The 18889-nt window shown below is 53.5% G+C and overlaps 1 protein-coding gene across 7 annotated transcripts; it reads left to right on the forward strand.

The window, feature by feature from the left end:
• The first annotated feature begins 1880 nt into the window (after positions 1-1880).
• Positions 1881-13177, forward strand: TRIM56 (tripartite motif containing 56). Of its 7 annotated transcripts, none has more exons than XR_004967586.1 (4): positions 1881-2344; positions 2456-2529; positions 3647-3723; positions 12703-13177. XR_004967586.1 is itself a non-coding variant. In XM_036309621.1 (4 exons), exons 3-4 carry the CDS (start codon positions 3677-3679, stop codon positions 6109-6111), a joined length of 2340 nt encoding a protein of 779 aa, XP_036165514.1. In that variant the 5' UTR covers positions 1883-2344; positions 2456-2529; positions 3647-3676; the 3' UTR covers positions 6112-11003. The 7 variants fall into 7 exon arrangements, 3 of the variants coding, with proteins under 3 accessions (XP_036165514.1, XP_036165513.1, XP_036165515.1); XM_036309621.1 differs by lacking the exon at positions 12703-13177 and adding an exon at positions 3819-11003 and having other exon boundaries at positions 1883-2344; XM_036309620.1 differs by lacking the exons at positions 3647-3723; positions 12703-13177 and adding an exon at positions 3819-11003 and having other exon boundaries at positions 1884-2324.
• Positions 13178-18889: the final 5712 nt, after the last annotated feature.

Genomic DNA, 18889 nt, shown 5'->3' on the forward strand with positions numbered 1-18889 from the left:
TTAACAACCAGAGGCACCAGCCCTTTGCATACACCGAGGCTTTGGCAAACCTCAGCCCACATTGCCTGTAAACTGCCCACTTTGCATACCCATTCTTACCTCTTTTGCCTACTCCCCCATGTAATCTTTGTCCTTCTACTCAAGATAAACAGCTGGCTTATGGGGGGGGGGGGAGATAGCAGATTTTGTGGATGACCTGCTGCTCTCCCATACTGCTTGCATTATTGGAATAAACACTCATATATGATTCAATGCTGCCTCTGTTTAATTGGCTCAAGTAATGACAGGAAGCCCAGAGCCATTGATTGTCCGGTCTCAGTAATGCTTATCAATGAGCTGTAGTTGAGTTATCACTTGGTTTAGGAGCCTTTTCTCAGAGTAGAGAAACTATAATCCTGGGGCCTGGCCACACACAGCAGACCCTTTAAGCTTTGTTCAACATTAAGGGAGGCTGGGTAGGACAGTAACTGTAATGTCTCCTCTTTCAGGAAGCCTTCCTGATTTCTCTACCACCACCACCATTCCAGGAGCAGATAAATTCTCCTTCGTTCGATCATCATAGCACTTATGTGGCTTCCTCGAGTGAATCACTTCCTCTCTCTAACTCAGTTTCCTCACCTGTAAAATGAACGCAATAATGATACTTATCTCACCGGGTTACTGTGAGGATTAAATCAGGATATGTTTACAGCACCTCACGTCAAGCTCATGCTAAATACCCAATAAAAGGAAGCCGTTGTGGTGATTATTTTGACACCTTAATGACATTTGTCTTACTTGTCTCATATTGCACCATGTACATATTTCACCTCCCCAATTAGATTGCAAACTCTCTGTGAGCAGGGGCGCATATCTTGTTTATCTTTGTATATTCCGTAGTGCATGGCACACTGTCTGTCCACAGTAGGCTTTTAACAAATCATTCTTGAATGTGCACAACAAGCACACTCAGAGGCCATGCGCATGTGTAGGTGTGTGCACACACTCAGGGCACACCTATGCCAATACATTTTTCTGTCCTCATCTTGGCGGACATTCTGGTCTGTAGCATTCCACATCACCGGTCATTCTCCAGCTATGACTCCTGTGATCTCTCTCTTGGATTTCCACCTACCCCTCTGGCAACTACTTCAGACTCCTTCAAGCCCCAACCCCTCCCCCACTTGCCCTTAAATGTCTGTGTTCCCCGTAGTGCCATCTCAGCCCTGTTCTTCTCCCTTTGGACACTGTTGCGTGACCTCGTCTAAACCATAGATACACACGGGAGATGTATGAAGAAGTCACCAGCCTAGCCCTCCCTCCTGACCGCTAGACCTACAAAACCTGGGCGGCATCCTGCCCTCCTTCCTGCACCTCCCTTCCAGGCCGATCACAAGTCCCATGGCTTCTTTTGCCTTGCACGGTAACAGGGTCAGCTCAGACTCCCCCCCATCCGCCCGCCGCCCGCCCCCCCACCCCCCCCCCCCCCCCCCGCCCCAACACACACACATTTTTCACTTGGGCCCTGTAGTCAGGTTCTCCTCTATTCTCTCAGCGGCTGCGAGTGCGCTCTCCTCAGTTGGGTTTCCTGCTGAAACCCTGTCATTGTGGATGAAGGGGTGTGTACCTGAAGAGGTATATGATGAATCAACTATAGTAAAAATGTTAACTGCAGAATCCAAGTGGTGAATATAGGAGTGTTTGTTGCAATTCTTTCAATTTCCTTGTGCTTCAAATTTTTCATAAGATGTTGGGGGAAATATCCTTCAGTGATTTCTTTTAGATTTTTGGATGAAACGCAAGACTCCATGCCGTTCATAAGGCCCTTTGAGATCTGGCCATGCTGCCTCCTTCTACAACCTCATCTGCCACCACTCACATGTCCCCTTCCCACAAACCAGCCTAGGTTACTGAGAGCCACCCAGGAGAGTCGTGCCATTTCATTCGTCTGTGTCCACGTACTTGCTGTTCCTTCTTCCCTGAACACTCTCCCCTGTATTCTTCTCCAGCGACCCCCAAACCCCTGGTCACTCTCTAAACTCATCTCAAGTGACGCCTCCTCCAGGAAGCTTTTGCTGAACCCCTCGGATGGAGGCCCCTTATCTGGTTCCCCCAGGCTCTCCCGTAGCTCAGCCGAAGGTTAAGCCACCAGGGCCTCACCCAGGACTGGATTTGCAGATAAGCTGCAGCGCTGGAAGCCGGCCTGAGAACTGGGGTCTGAATCACAGATGAGCTCTAATTTTTCCCCTCAGAGGAGCAAACATGCTCAGCTCGGAGCAAGTCCCGAGGCTACACCTGACCCGCAGACCCCGGAGCCTGCTGGAGGGGCCCGAGCTCTGATGGGGGTGGGGCCCCCCAGGAAGAGGTCCTGGCGGGGTGGGGAAGAAGGCGGGGCCGGAGGCTGTGCTAGTCGGTGTCCCGGAGCTGGGACGGAAGTTGCCAAGTACAGTTAGTTTCAGTTTTGTTTCTCTTGCAGGCACCTTGCCGCAGCCGTGTCCAGGCCTCGGCCCCCCACTCCTGGTGCTGGAGCCCAAGGTCAGCTGAGGCCAGGTAAGGAGAGGCAGGGGGAGGGGAGCTGAAGGAAGAGCTAAACTGTAGGGAGTTGGGGGAAGGGAGAGAGCGCACGGGAGGAAGAGGAAGGGAGGGGGGAGGCGGGGAGAGGGACCCGGAAGTCAGGAGGAGAGGGGAGGCTGGGCGGGAGCACCCCCACTTCACCCCACGGGACCAGAGGTCTGAGGCTTCCCTGGGAAAGACCCCTTCCCACTCTCTGAGCTCTGTCCCCAGCCCCCACTTTCCGGAAGTTTGGGGGAAATTCCCTAAGTCCCTTCAGTAATTTCACAGCCACTGTGCTGGGAGCTGGGGGGATCCCCAGATGAGCCTCACGCATCTCAGACCCTTCAGAGGCTTCTAGGAGAGCAGAGGGCCTCTTGCAGCAGGAAAGACGGAAAGAAGAGGACTCTAGGACAACGGTGGCGAACCTATGACACGTGTGTCAGAGGTGACACGCGAACTCACTTTTTTGGTTGATTTTTCTTTGTTAAATGGCATTTAAATATATAAAATAAATATCAAAAATATAAATCTTTGTTTTACTATGGTTGCAAATATCAAAAAATTTCTATATGTGACACGGCACCAGAGTTAAGTTAGGGTTTTTCAAAATGCTGACACGCCGAGCTCAAAAGGTTCGCCATCACTGGTCTAGGAGTTGAGGCAAAGGCTACTGTGACCCCAGGCCCAGCGGCTGGAAGGAGCGGGCAGGGCAGCCCCTTCCCCTCAGCCTCCCTGCTGCCTGCCCTAGAACCCATTTCAGGAAGTCAGGGCATGAAGTGGGGCCCCCACTGCCCATGAAGCCACCCCCAGGGTCTAGAAGACAGGTGTCTGCCCTGGGGAAATTGGGGCCCTTTATACTGCCCCAAATGCCAGTAGTCAAGACAGCTCCGCCCACCTGGGCCTTCCGCTGTGTCCCCCCAACCCAGCACCTCTGCCCCAGCAGGATCCCCAGGACCTATTCACACAGGGGGCTTGGGTCTCACTTGCCACCAGGCTTGTTACTCTGTTAGCTCTCTGAGGCCAGGGGTTTCTCTTCTTGGTCTTGTCATTTCTTATATCTCTTAACACATGCAAGCAGCACTGACTTTTTTCATATTTGCTGAATGTATGCAAGGAGAAGGGCAGCTCCCTGGCTCAAGAGCAAATGGCCAGAGAACTCAGAAGACCAGAAGAAAATTCCTGGCCATTCAGGTGATTCTCCAGTCCTGGTGGGGCTTGAGCATAGGGGGAGAGGCAGGAGGGCAGGCTGGTGGTGTGTTCTGCTAATCCTGACTCTTGGCTTGCAGCATGATGTCCCAGGGGTCCTCACCCTCCCTTCTGGAGGCCCTGAGCAGCGACTTCCTGGCCTGTAAAATCTGCCTGGAGCAGCTGCGGGCACCCAAAACCTTGCCCTGCTTGCATACCTATTGCCAGGACTGCCTCGCCCAGCTGGCCGAGGACGGCCACCTCCGATGCCCTGAGTGCCGCGAAACCGTGCCAGTGCCACCAGCTGGCGTGGCCGCCTTCAAGACCAACTTCTTTGTCAATGGGCTCCTGGATTTGGTGAGGGCTCGGGCTGGTGGAGACCTGCATGCAGGAAAGCCAGCCTGTGCGCTGTGCCCCCTGATGGGGGGTGCCAGTGCCGGGGGGCCAGCCACAGCCCGGTGCCTAGACTGTGCTGATGACCTGTGCCAGGCCTGTTCCGATGGGCACCGCTGCACCCGACAGACTCACACCCACAGAGTGGTGGACCTGGTGGGCTACAGGGCAGGGTGGTATGACGAGGAGGCCCGGGAGCGCCAGGCAGCCCAGTGCCCCCAGCACCCAGGCGAGGCCCTGCGCTTCCTGTGCCAGCCCTGTTCCCAGCTACTGTGCCGTGAGTGTCGCCTGGATCCCCACCTGGATCACCCCTGCCTGCCCCTGGCTGAAGCTGTGCGTGCCCGGAGACCAGGCCTGGAGGAGTTACTAGCAGGTGTGGACACGAACCTGGCCGAGCTAGAGGCTGCCCGGATGATGGAAAAGGAAGCCTTAGCCCGCCTGCGGGAGCAAGCGGCCCGGGTGGGCACACAGGTGGAGGAGGCTGCTGAGGGGCTTCTCCGGGCCCTCCTGGCCCAGAAGAAGGAGGTGCTGGGGCAGCTGCGGGCCCACGTGGAGGCTGCTGAGGAGGCTGCTCGGGAAAGGCTGGGAGAGCTGGAGAGCCGGGAGCAGGTGGCCCGGGCCGCGGCTGCCTTTGCCCGTCGGGTGCTCAGCCTCGGTCGCGAGGCCGAGATCCTCTCGCTGGAGGGGGCGATTGCCCAGAGGCTCCGGCAGCTGCAGGGTTGTCCCTGGATGCCTGGACCAGCCCCCTGTCTGCTGCCCCAGCTGGAGCTCCATCCTGGGCTCCTGGACAAGAACAGCCACCTGCTGTGGCTCTCCTTTGAGAATCAGCAGTCCCAGAAGGACAGTGGGAAAGATGGAGCCGGGAGCCAGGGAGGTGAGGAAGCCCAGAGCCCCAGAGAGGATGGAGCCAAGATGGAGAGACAAGGTGCCGCCCAGCCCCAGAGTAGGGATGGAGCCCAGACCCCAAAAGAGGACAGAGCCCAGCTGCCCCAGGAAAATGGAGCCCAGACCCCAAAGACAGACAGAGCCCAGGCCCCGAGAGAAGGCAGATCGCAGATGCCTCAAGAGGATGGAGAAGTCCAGACTGCAGGGGGCGGCAGATCCAACAAGAAGAGGAAATTCAAAGGCAGGCTCAAGTCCATTTCCCGGGAGCCCAGCCCTGCGCCCGGGCCCAACCTGGAGGGCTCTGGCCTCCTCCCCAGGCCCATCTTTTCCTGCAGCTTTCCCACTCGGATGCCTGGAGACAAGCGGTCTCCCCGGATCACTGGGCTCTGTCCCTTTGGCCCCCGGGAGATCCTGGTGGCTGATGAGCAGAACAGGGCTCTGAAGCGATTCTCCCTTAATGGCGACTACAAAGGCGCTATACCTGTCCCCGAGGGCTGCTCCCCGTGCAGCGTGGCCGCCTTGCAGGGTGCGGTGGCCTTCTCAGCTGGGGCTCGGCTGTACCTCATCAGCCCCGACGGTGAGGTGCAGTGGCGCCGGGCACTGAGCCTGTCCCAGGCCAGCCATGCGGTGGCTGCCATGCCGAGTGGGGACCGGGTGGCTGTCAGTGTGTCGGGCCACGTGGAGGTGTACAACATGGAAGGCAGTCTGGCCACCCGCTTCATCCCTGGGGGCAAGGCCAACCGAGGCCTTCGGGCACTGGTGTTTCTGACCACCAGTCCCCAGGGCAATTTTGTGGGGTCAGATTGGCAGCAGAATAGTGTGGTAGTGTGTGATGGGCTGGGTCAGGTGATTGGGGAGTACGGAGGACCAGGCTTGCATGGCTGCCAGCCAGGCTCCGTGTCTGTGGATAAGAAGGGCTATATTTTTTTGACCCTCCGAGAGGTCAACAAGGTGGTGATCCTGGACCCAAAGGGGTCATTGCTAGGCGACTTCCTGACAGCCTATCATGGCCTGGAAAAGCCCCGGGTGACCACCATGGTGGACGGCAGGTACTTGGTCGTGTCCCTCAGTAATGGGACCATCCACATCTTTCGGGTCCGCTCTCCTGACAGTTAAAGGACTGGGACTGGGGTGGAACTGGGTGGGATTGGGGAGGGAGTGGGGCAGGGTTATCATGGGAGGTGGTGGACGAGGCATTTTCCCAGAGGGCAGGTGTTGGCAACCTTTCCATGTAACGTGCCACACTGCCAACCCTTTTTGGGTGTGCAGAGTTAGGGACCAAGGCTTGGGGCATGACCAAAGTTCTCAGAAGCAGAGGAGGAGGGACTGGCAGGGTGCTGGGAGTTAACCACCTCCTGCTTTTTGTGGGTGACTGCCCCCACCATCACCGCCACCCCCTCTGCTACTCTTGTTATAGTTTAAGTCTCTGAGATTGGTAAGCTTGTCCTAATTTGCATTCTTTGAAACAATTCCTGGTGGAGGAGCCCAGCGGGAGTCTTGGGGAGGCGGGCAGAAGTCCTCCGAGCCCACAAGGTCTCAGGGTGTGCCAGGCACATGCCTCTGAAAGGGCTGAGAACTGGCTCTCCCCGGATTGGGACAGGGACACGCCAGGTCGGAAGAGGCCTGGGATTTCGAAACGGCAGTGAATGGCCTCTCCCACAGCCGTGGGCAGGAGTGCAGGCTTCTCTGGTAGTGGCGTCCCCCGTGCAGTATGGCATGGGCTGCATGGGCTATCAAGTGCAGGGCCAGCCCAGACTAAGAGGGGTTTACCTCGAAGTCCACAAAGAGAATGTGCTGCTGGAAGACAACCTGGCAGGGTCAGAGTCCGATACCCGGGGTTCTGAGTGTGAGAGAAGGGACCCCAGGTGCCCCTGCCACCTCTGAGCCAAGACTTATGTAGGATCTCTTCTGTGTTGATATCTTTACATTTCCTGGAGTCTATTTTTAGTTTCCTCTTAGTTTTCCAGCAAAATTCCGTTGGAGAAATGTTGGCTTTCATTGGCTGAACTAAGGGGTGAGGGAATGTGTCCTTCGGTAGGCCACTGCTGCTGGGGCCAACAGCCCACCCTAGAGGCCTGCTGTGGGATTGGGGAGACAATGGCTGGAAACCCTAAGAAGTTGGTAGTGGGGCTAGGATGGTGGAGGAGTGAAACCCGGAGTGAGGACCTTGGAGGTGAACCACAGCCACTGGTTCTTTGCGTAGGTCATGGCAGTGGTGGAACTGAGGTGGACGTGTTTAGCCAGGGGCTGTCGAGAGATGACCTGAGGGAATCGTAATGTTAGGATCATGGACAATGGAGTGTTCGAGGGAACCAGGGGAATTAGGACAAGTCCAAATCGAAAGCGCAGAGCATGGAGGAGGGGACGTATTGCTTGTTTATTGATGTGATGGGGGAAATCTTCAAGGCCAGGTGAACAAATTCAATTATATAAAAATTGAAATGTGTACAGCAAAGAACGAAGATTGAAAAAGCCAGTAAGATGAGAAAACTGCATGTGTAGAATTGATCTGAGGAAGAGCTGTGCCTGCGTATATGCAGTGACCAACAGACCTTACTTGGTCAGAGGGCCAAATAGGCTGTGTGCCCAGGAGGAAACGTGCACAGGCCAAGACTACTAAGCAAAATGATTTTTAAAAGTCAGCCGCTTTCATGTGTCAGAAATACATTTTTAAGATATGTCGTGGAGAAACAGACTCCTGGCACTATAAAATGGTGCTTCCTGGAGAGAATTTTAGCAATACTTGACAAGAGTACAAAAAAAAAAAAAGATGACTGTAAAACTCAGTTATCTCACTTTGGGGAATACGTTCTGGGAAAATAATTCAAAAAGAAAAAAAGTATTTGCACAGAGGTATTTGTGGCCACCCTATAAATTACAGTCTTGACTGGAAACTGCTCAGCTGTGGGGGACAGCTAAGTAGATTGTGGTCTGTTAGGACAATGAGCTACTGCCTTCATATATGATAACTATGAAAACTATTTACAAGAATATGTTGTGTGATGTAATCACAAGGCAAAAAAGAATTTGGATTATGATCACATGGTGAGCGCAACAAGGTGAAAGCATGTCTGAATCATTACCAAGTGGAAATAGGTTCAAAATATGTAAATAGTCAGTGATTTGGGAGATTGGGTTCTTTCTGAGTTATTTTGTGCTGTTGTTACTCATATATGCACATTACTACTTAGTTATTTTTGTCCATTAAGTAACATATGCTTGAATATTTACTTTAAAAATACACCTCTATTAATGATATTCAAGAATAGCTACTGGATTTGCGAATGGATATGTCTCTTAGCACAAATGAGACTGTTCTGATAGAAGAGGGGCAGGAGTCAGGGGGAGAGTACCAGCTGGCCGGGCGTGGCGGGGAGAAAGGCCATCAGAGCAGGGGTCTATTTGGTGACTGACCAAGGAACCCTCTATGGGAAGGGTTACCAAGGTCAGTGATCCCTTAAGGGAGATCATTGTGGAGTGCTCAGAAGGCAGGGGAAGGTCTTGCTGAGTTTGCCAACTAATTCAGACCAACTGGAAACCAAGTGGTGGTTCTAAGGAACCAACTAGTGTAGGATGAATTGCATTGGTGGGAGGGTCTGTCTTTGCAGCTCTGTCTGCAGAGTTAACAAAATGATGGCTCATAGTCGGTGCTCGGTCACACGTGTGAAATGAATTAATACCTGTGAAAGGGGATGGGACAGTGGTAAGCTACCAGAGATTTGCCACCTTAAATGACATAGCCCTATCCAACCAAGTTGTCCAAAACCTTGGCTTATGGGAAATCTCCAGCAGGGGGACACTGTGGACACAGTCCACCATATGCTTGGGGAGGGGACAGTGGGGAGGCGTGGCCCAGCTCCCAGTCGCAAAAGAGTTGAGATTGGGGTGTCCTGCTTATGTGTGTGGAGGGGGACCTGGGGATCATACATCTTCAGGTTGGAGCAGCAGCTCTACAGAGCTGTATAGGAACCATATGCCGAGCACCTGGCTGGTGAAATGGCTCCAGCCAAGCGGCTCACCCAGGAGGCAAACCAGGAATAGAGACCTTCAGAAAGGAAGTGCCACCTGCCTACAAGAAGAAACCCTGATGCTCCAGACATACAGGAGCCACGTGACTTTCCCGGAAGCTGTAAGCATCTCGGAAAGCCAGGCATTGGAAGATTGACAGAAATTCTAAATTTTCCTCATTAAAGGGTAGGGGTGGGAAGGCACAGAACACTGGCAAAATATGAAATAGATGGGGAGTACCGCATTGAGCCAACTTAGAGATAAAATCCCCAGCATCTTAACTGTGACCTGGGAATCTTAACGAAACCCACAGAAAGCACCACTCAGCAGCGAGAGAAAGAGTTCTTGGTTAAACTACAGATCTTAAGCAATCAGGAACATTGTGAAAGATATGCCCCCATCCCCACTGGACCACGACAGTTAACTTGGCCCTTCATTCCTTTTCCTGTTTGGAACTCTCCAGCTGGTGCATGTACTGGTGAAAGGAGAATGCCATTCATTCTGGTAGGGAGAAAGGGAGCAGAAAACCTCTTTCATATACTAGTACTTTGCACCTAAAAAAGTGAATGAAGAAGCAGAGACCTGGGTTGAGTATTGGCTCTTCCACTTAATAACTATATCTTGGTCTAGCTCCCTAACCTCTCTGCACCTCAGTTTCTACAGCAATTAAGTGGGGCTAATACTACCCACCATGCCCACCTCACAGGGTTGTGAGGACTGGGTGAGAAGTAGAATTATTTGTATTTTGTATGCCATAAAGCTCAAATCCGAGGTATTGGTTAGAAAAAAGTTCAGCTCACTTGTACTAACATAATACTCTTAACATCAGTGTAAGCTTGAATGGGATGTTATGTGCACATATTGCAGGTAAAAGCTCAACATCAGTGTAGAGCGGTTACCTTTTCCTTTGGAGAAGACTTTTATTTTGCATTCCAGCAGTTATTTGAAGATGCTATGTACTATAACACAACCGTGACTATAGCAGCAGAAGGGACCAATGGCCAGCTTGCTAAAATGCAATGGTATTCCTAAAAGCCAGCTGAGAACCAGACTGTACTAATGAAGGACTGATAACTATAGATTCCTAGAGGTTCAAAATGGCGAGAGTGGCCTAATCTCTTGATAATCTAGAGAAAATATAATTTGGGAGGGAATAGCTCTCCTTTCATTGTAGTCTTATTATTACTGTGTCTATAAAGCCATGCTATATAATAAATCTACAGAGATAAAGTTCCACAGGGACAGAAGTCCAAGAGAGAAGGCAGATCTTCCAAGAAAATTGGTGAGGTCGGTGACCTGAGCTGGGTAGGTGGGTGTCAAGATCAAGGGACTTGACCATCTCTCCTTGGCAGGTCAGCTGGGAGCTAGAGTTATCCCATAAATTAAATGGGAGACTGGACAAGGGTCCAGAGTTCTGTTTTGGGGAGAATGCAGTCTTGGACTAGCTGGGGCAGAGAGCTACCAGGGAGAGCACGCGAAAATGTTCCTTGCAAGAGGAAGACCAAGTTCCGATGCAGGTTTAGGAAGATTGGTAACTTGACCAGAGGTAGCAGAACCATCCTACCCAACTGGTTGGTGAGTATAGTTTAGTTAAATGGATCAGGACAAAAGCAAAAAAGGATCTTTGAGGGACCACAGATGCCTTTGGTTGCAGGAGTGGATAAGGTGCAGCAGGGTGGGGGTGGGCCTCACCTGAAGCCCCAGGTGAGGAATCTTTGGGACCAAATAGAGCAGGGCCTGTGTATAAAGAGGCCATCAGGAAGTAGCCTTGGGGAGGTTTTAGAAGGCCGCCTGACTTGTCTCAGGAGAACATTTGAACTGGTTGGTGTATCAGCCAAGAGAGGGTTGAAATTGTTACTGGGGCTTCGTTATCTATGGTGTCAGCCCAGGAAATTTCTTTTAGTTGAAATGGGCTGAAAAATGTGCTGTAAACTCTCATTCCTTCAGTTGTGTTTATATCTTTATCCTGTTGCTGAATAAATTCTTTTTAAAATTTTGAACCTTTTCTCAGGTGGTTCATGGGTATGGGGGACTGTTAACACCCAGGCCCCGATGGCAAAGGGAAAATATATCATGGCCACCCCTGTTGTAGCTCCAAAGATGCCAACCCAGTACTTGGGAGGCATAGTCACCATCTGTGGTCCCGCCCTTGTCCTGGGCCCCTCCTGCTTGTAGCAGAGGGGTCCTCTAGGCAAAAAGGTGTACCTTCCAGGCTAACGCTTGGTGGGAGCCAGCAGGTGATCTGGCCCAGCCGGACTGCACACATGAACGCTCAGGTGAGGTATGACTGGGTGATGCGCCCGGGTCAGGGTAGCTGTGCCCACTACTGATCTCTGCTGGCGTTCTGTTTTGGGGAAACCAAATGAACATCGTGAATACCTTCTAGCATGCTGCATTTGCAAGCTCACAGTGGCCCCTGCAGGGCTGGGAGGTATCAGGCTGTAGGAATATCTGCCTGCTGGCACAACCCACCCTCCCTCCTCTGATCTGTCTCCAAAGCCTCTTCCTCCCTCCCCCCCCCTCACCCCCCATTCTCCTGCCCCTCCCCTCTGAGTGTCCTGAGCAGGAAGAAAAAAGACCTCAGGTCCTCATTTCTAATTCACACAGCCTCAGACTCCCATCTAATGGAGCACCCACCTCCCTGTGCTTTTCACCCATGACTTCCAGCAGCCTCAACCCCTACAAAGTAGGAACATTAACATTATTTGACAGACAAGGACACGGAAGTCTGGCGAGACTTGCTCATGCGAAGTAGATTTAGACTCTGACTCCAAAGCTGACCTTCCAAACAGCTCTAAATCCTGAGCATGTGTCTCCCGTTTCCTTGTTCGCCGATGAGTTGAACAAAATGAGATCGGAGGTTCTTTCCTGAGCTAACAGACCAGACCCTGTCGCTATAATTGGTCCAGAATCCAGACCCAAGTAGGGAAGCTCAGGGATACCCCTACGCATCCCACTGCTGTCTTGTGCTCACTGTCAGGGCCCCCCAAGATGAAGATGGAATGACAAGTGAGGGGAGAATGTTTTGAGAGGCTTGGTGGGGGAACAGGAGGTGTGGATCAGGGCCCACTGCTGCCTGGTGACAGCCTGAATAAGAATTCCACGATTCATCATCTAATGACTCAGCCTGCTTTGGAGCTGCGCCTCTGCGAACCCCAGGGAGCATGACTCAGCAGCTGAGGGGGCCGGGTGCAGGCGAGATCACCGTGGTCCATGTGAGCGGTGACTGTGGAGAGAACGGTCTGTTCCCAGCTCCAAACCCCAAGGTGGCGTGTCTGCTTCTGTGGTCAGACACACACGGCCTGGGCTTCCTAGCCATGTGGCCAAGCCGCCCGCAGGCCTGGGTCTCTCCTCCTCTGCATTCAAGAAGCCACCGCCCTGGAGACATCAGGGCCACCTCCTTTCCCACAGCTGTGGGATCTGCAGCCAGGGGCCTCTCTCCCTTCACTGCTCTTCCAGGATCAGGCCGGCCTTCAAATAAGGGCAGCAGAGGCCACACTAAAGGGTGGGGAGGCCTATAAACATCGCAGGCTGGGCACACAACTGGATAGATGGTCACAGCATCCCTTCCCGCTTTGAGGGGGTGGGGTGAGATGGGGGATCCCAGGCCTTGATTTTGCTCAAAGCCCAACTTAGAAAATATCTCTCCCCCCTCAGAAATAACAATGCGTATTTTCCCTCCCTTCAATACTAAATTAGGGAAATCCATCAACTTACCGGAAGAAAACAGCCAAAGAAAGCTGCGGTGGAACAGCCCCACGTCCAGGGAGGGGCTGGCACCATGGGCTGGTGCACACCGTGCCGGGCACACACTGCCCCCTGCTCGCCACCACGCCTGCCTGCCCTTCTCCAAGCCTGATCACATGCAGCAATTTCCTCACCTGCAAGACCCTTCAGGACAAGACCTTCTGAGTCACGTAGAGCATCCCGTAATCAGGTGCTCCATAAATACCTGCTGGTGGAAGGAACACATGAGTGAATCTGCTAAAACCTAGTCACCGGCATTGGTGTCAGATACATTGGGAGGAGACGCAGGCGCGGCCTGTCATCAGGCACGGCCTGAGGCAAAAGAGGGTTCTTCTTTTCCTTAGAAGGGAGACATGAAAGAGTAAACTTACCCACATTCTGGGGGAAAAGGTAATAGTCTCCCTGTTGTACTTTTTCTTTTTCCCACAGCACTCTGACCTCCTAACGTAGCATTCCATTTCATTATTTATCCTGCTTCTTTTTAAAAAAATATATTTTATTGATTTTTTACAGAGAGGAAGTGAGAGGAATAGAGAGTTGGAAACATCAATGAGTGAGAAACATCAACCAGTTGCCTCCTGCACACCCCCCACTGGGGATGTGCCGGCAACCAAGGTATATGCCCTTGGCTGGAATCGAACCTGGGACCCTTCAGTCTGCAGGCCAACGCTCTATCCACTGAGCCAAACCGGTCAGGGCTTATCCTGCTTCTTGTTTGTTGTTTGTCTCCTCCCCCAATATCCACCCTGGGGAGATGGCAAGCCCCGGAAGGATAGGACATTTGGCCTGTTTTGTACACTGATATGCCCTCAGAATAGTTTCTGAGATGAGTGAGTGAGTGAATGGTATCTATTGAGCATTTACTCTGAGCCAGGCCCCTCTACCCCCTGTGCACTGTACATGTATCAAACATGTAGTCCCCTCAGAAGTTCTAAGAGGCAGATACTACTCTCATCCCTGGTTTAAAGGTGAGGAAGGTCAGGTTAGAGAGATTATGCAACACAAACAAGATCCCCAGGAGCTGGGCAAGTAGCTGGAGAGAGGCCAGCACCAACTGTTGCTGCCAGGGCCAATGCCTCACCACTCCCTGGCGAGGAGCTGCCCAGGGGGCCTTCCAGGAAAGTCACACCCCACATAATCTTTGCTGATTGATGTTTTTCTTTATAACTCTCCCCACCAACCTCCCACGCGAGCCCATTATACCTCCAGAAAATACCTTTGCCCCAAAGCGAAGCTTTTCCTCAGCTGGAAAGACATTTCCTGGTGGGAGAACCTTGGGGGCCTGGGGACAGAGAAGGGGACTGAAAACCTGGGCCTGGCTCTCCCTGCCTGGGCTCTGCAGAGCTGGGGTGGGGCTGTGCTGATCCTGCAGCCCACTCCCTCCCACCCCACAGACTGCTTGGGAGGCTGCCAGGCCCAAGCTGGGGAAGGCTGAACTCTTTCCTAGGGGTTTCCTGCTGCCTGGAGCTGAGCTAGAACATAGGGAGGTCCTGCCCACCCCAAGGCACCAGAGCTCCAAGGCACTGTCTCCTCCCCAGGCTGGCTCTGCAGGGCCAGAGCAGAGAGAGCCAGGCCAGGCTCCCAGTCCCCTTCTCTGCCCCTGAGCCTCTGTGGCTCTCCTGAAAGGAAAAGTCTTTCCAGCTAAAAAGAAGCTGCACTTTGGGGCAGAGATACCTTTTGGGTGTGGAATGAGGTCATAGGAGCAGGTGACTTCCCCCGGAAACCCTCAGGTACAGTGCCTTGCCAAGGAGCAGCAAAGAGGTAGCCCAGGCCAGCAAGAGCTGGCATTGATCTCTGTCCAGCCACTTGCTCCTAGTGATCCCTGGAGGAAAGAATGGAGGTCCAAGAACATCAGGGGCAGGGAGAAGGCTGCAGGGCCCGGAGGCCCACATACATATCCACGCTCAGGACACAGAGCGCCCCATTGCCTCCATCCAAGAGCTTGGGGAGGCAGTGAGAGAGGAAGGGGATGGAACTGAGATGTCTGAGATGTCTGAGCAACAGCTACAGGTGGGTCATCAGGGCAGGCGGAAGCTGGATTGGGGTTTGTCAGGAAGACTGTGTCCCAATGTTGGAGAAGCAGCGCCACGCATCACTCACAGGGTTCCTGCCTGTGGCTGGGGCTGGGCATCTGCACTGGTGTTTAGATGAGGGAAGGAGGAGTAGCTCCGTGATCTGCAAGCAAATGGAGGTGGGGGACATGCTGTCAGGGTGTTCCCAGGCAGGGCATCCTGCCAGCCTTCATCTCATCGAAGAATCAAGACTGGAATTTCCCTGAAGCTCATTTCCTACCATTTAATCCTCAGTCAAGGAACACAGCTGCCAAGTCTGTCCCTGAAGGGCAAATGCTGGGCGTGGGCAAGGAGCAGAGACCTCCAGGAGGGCCTCCAGGCCCTGTCGACCTCTCCGCCCCAAAGCCCCTCTTCTAACACAGAAGGCATATGAACCTTCCCTCTGGGGTCTTCTCCCCACCCCCCACCTGCCCCGGAAAGGGATTCAGGCTGAAGAGAGCTGAATTTAATCCCAGCTCTACCACTCACTCACCAGGTGACCTCTGCACAGGTCACTTAACCTCTCTGAACCTCCATTCCTTATCTGTGAAGTCCATGCAGTAAAATACACCACAGGGCTTCCAGGACGAATAAATGCTATAAAGAATGTAAACTCGCTCAGCCAGTGCTTGGCTCATCAACATCCATTCATTTCTTCTCCCCTCACCCCGGGGACCATGGGCCTTCTCCTCATGCCTTCTGGAGACCAAACACCTGGGCTGGGCTGTTTCCTTCCGCCCCAAGCACCAATCCATCAGCCTGCCACACAGCCAGTATTTATTGGGCCCTGCCTTTACGTAACCAAGGCAAACGGAAGTGTAAAGATGTCGGGGAAAGACTCAGCCAGCTGGGGAAGGGGGCTGGTCACGTAGACAGCTGGCTTTATTGCGGTGCTCGCTACAGCCCAGCACCTGGTTCTCAACTGTGTGCACATCACGGACACACCGATCTCAGGACTGACTAACAGGAACTGGACACACAGACAACAGCAAAGCGGAATGCAGCTTAGTGATTTACAGAGCGCACAACTCTTCTGGGGACCTCAGAATGTACGTATTGAGCATGGAATCAGAACAAGGCCAGGGCCGTGGATGCTCTAATGGCTGGATGGCCTGAGGCGCCTGTGCCACCTCAGAACTCACCTGTCCCGAGGCCCGGGCCCTGATGTTTGCAGGACAGGGCGCCAGCTCCTTTGCACAGCACCACGCTGGGTCTCCCTGGGTCCCCCTTACAATGAGAAGGAATAGGCAATGCAGTTATTTTGCTAAAATGCAATCACAATCTTATCTGTCCTCCAAGGTTTCACCCAGGTCTCCTTATTAGATTTGGGATATTCACAGTCAGTCTCCTAGGGAATGTCTACAGAGGGCTCATACCCTCCCCTAAACTGGGTTTCTTCCTAATTGAAGTCTCAGGAGGCGACGTTAACTTCAATGTACATAGCTACCAGACCCCGAGTCCTTCCCACGTGGGGCAGTATTGAGGGACAGGAAGAAACTGTAGATCCAAACAGCTCTTACCCCTAAATAGTGTACAACCCGTAAGGAAAACAAAAGGAACACATGTGATACAATCCAGTGCTAAAGGGTGTGTCTGACCGAGTGGGTCTGATCCTGGGAGTGTTCAACTTCAAAGGCCAGACAGGTTGGGGAGACCTGGGGGAGGCTGGGAGGCTTTGCGGGGAAGGTGGACAGTAAGCCGCCCAGGGAGGCTCGTGGACAGCTGACTTACATAAGGAAAGCAGGGGAGGTGGCACATCCCAGGGGCCAGAGGTGGTGGGAAGATGGAAATCAGATGGTATAGATGGAGAAGGGACAGATGTGACAGGTCAAGACCCCAACCAGCCCAGTATGAACTCCTTCCCAGTTCACCCACACTGCTCCTGCTGGTATTCCCACACGTGCACTGGGCTTGCCAAGAAACTCAGGGAGCCCTGAGCATCCCTCCCCGACAAAACACACACACGCACACTCCTGCCCAGCAGCAGAGCTGTCCGCCTGCTAGGCAGGCAAGCCCTTTCAGAGAGGAAGGGCCGGGAGCCTCTGCCCAAACCCGGAGGGACAGCCCTGCGCCTTCCACCTGCTGCGCTGACCATGTGCCTGATTCAGCCCGGAACCCAGCCAAGTGCGCCAGACACAACACAACCTCCTCCCCTCACCTCCGAGCCCCTCTGTCTCCGAAGTGATAACAGGGAGTTCCCGAGTCAGGGGCTTTCCATCCGGGCTCAGCTGCTGCCCCCACCTCCGCCCCCATTTTCCTGAGTGAGCTGCCACCAGCAGCAAACAGGAACAGAATGAGGTTTGCCATGCCGGTTCCTGAATGACAACTTGAGGATCAGGTTCCCCGGAGCCCATCCTGGAAGTTTAGTTTAGGGACCAAACACTTGATACAACCAAAGCAGGATGTTTCCATCAACCCTAGTCAACAGTAGGAGCTCAGAATGAGAAGGGGGTCCCCAAATTTCCTATGCTCCAAAGCCATGGCTGTTCCCTCTGCAGGAGCTAGATCTTGGAAATGAGACAACGGCCTCTCTGCTTCCTGAGCCCGCCCAGTCCTTTGAGAGAGCTGGCCAGTGTGGAGCAAGACAGAAGAGGAGGGCGAGGGCTCTGCCTGCAGGGGCCCTGAGCTCCTGCTGACCCTGGCACTGAGGAGGCTGTCTGGGTCTGGGGCCAACCCCATAGTGTGATGAGCTGGCAGGCCAGTCTGCACCCTGGGAAAGAGGGAGTGGGCCTGAGGGAGCCAGCTGTCGATCTAGGCTGTGAATAACGGGGGCCTCATCACCACCCCAGAGCTGCAGGGGCAGGAGCAGCCGGCACAGGGACTGACTAAGAGCAGTTCCGGGCGGGCGAGTGGGTGATGAGCAGGGAGGCTCCCCCAGGCTCCCACACACAGAGAAAATCCCCAGGCGGGCTCTTTGGTGTCCTGCATTTCCGGGCTCTTCTCCCCACACGACATCTCCCTGCAGGACCGCTTCTCCAGGCTGACATGTCTTCCCCACCCCACCCCTTGGCTGGATGTCTGATCTCAGGTGTCACTCAAGAGGCATCTAGCACAGTCTTTCTTGGGACTCTTTATGGTCATAAACCTCTGTTTTTCTCTGGAACAGGGCCCTGAGTCCCTCCAGGGCTGGAGCCATTAAGCCCAGCCCAGCAGCTTGACATGCCCCACGGGCAGACAGCACCATGAAGCAGCTCTCCAGGAATGCTGGCAGATGGTGCTCTTCATAGTGACTGTCACCCTCCCAGGCCCCTGGCACAGGTCAGCTCCCACAGGGAGCCTTCATGTGCAGCTCTTCCGAGGCATTCGAGGCCTGTTCTGGCTCCTCCGGCCCTGAAGGTGAAGACAGTTCCTCCATGCCTTCCCCACCCGCCTCAGAGCCAAGTCTGAAGTCCAAGGTGAGCAGAAAACCATCCATAGAGATGAACAAAAACTGCTCACTGAGCAAGTGAGTCAAAGGGCAGCCGGGCAAGTCCTCCTCCCCTTTCCACCTCCACCGGCGGAGACCCGGTTGAAGGCCTCAGGGAAGACTGACCTGCCTGGGCCAGTCAGGTAGACGCCTAACGGGTAAGAGGTCCCCTGCCGCCAATCGCCGCCCCAGGGCAGCAGATGCCTGAAAGCCCACATCACTGTTCAAGTGGTCTCAACCCTGGAGACGCTACTGTAAAAACAAAACAAAACCATTCCCAGAATTCTAATCCCAGGTTCAGATCATCAGAGGTGGAGCTGGTCTGGGACTTCTCAGAAGCTCCCGGGTGAGTCCAGTGTGCCCTTGGGCTGAGAACCACAGGACCAAGGCACAGAAGGTCACAATTCTAAAGCGAGTGTGACTTGGGACAGTTTAAAACAATAAATCATCAAGGCCTGAGTTGGAATCCATTTCTTCCTTAGCAGCAGATTTTGGGGGGGGGGTTGGGGAGGGGAGGAGAGGGGACAACATTTTGAAGAGTTCTGAAGGAAGGAGTCAGGATGGAAAGGGGAGCAGTGGGACACACTGAGGGAGGGACCTGGACTTCTCCTGGGTTGGGGGACTAGGGGGACAGGCATGCAGGGGGGCAGCTGAGGCACTGAAAACGGAGTGGAGGCTGGTT

The sequence above is a fragment of the Myotis myotis genome, unplaced genomic scaffold (genome assembly GCF_014108235.1).
Source record: "Myotis myotis isolate mMyoMyo1 unplaced genomic scaffold, mMyoMyo1.p scaffold_m19_p_5, whole genome shotgun sequence".
Classification (NCBI taxonomy): Eukaryota; Metazoa; Chordata; class Mammalia; order Chiroptera; family Vespertilionidae; genus Myotis; species Myotis myotis.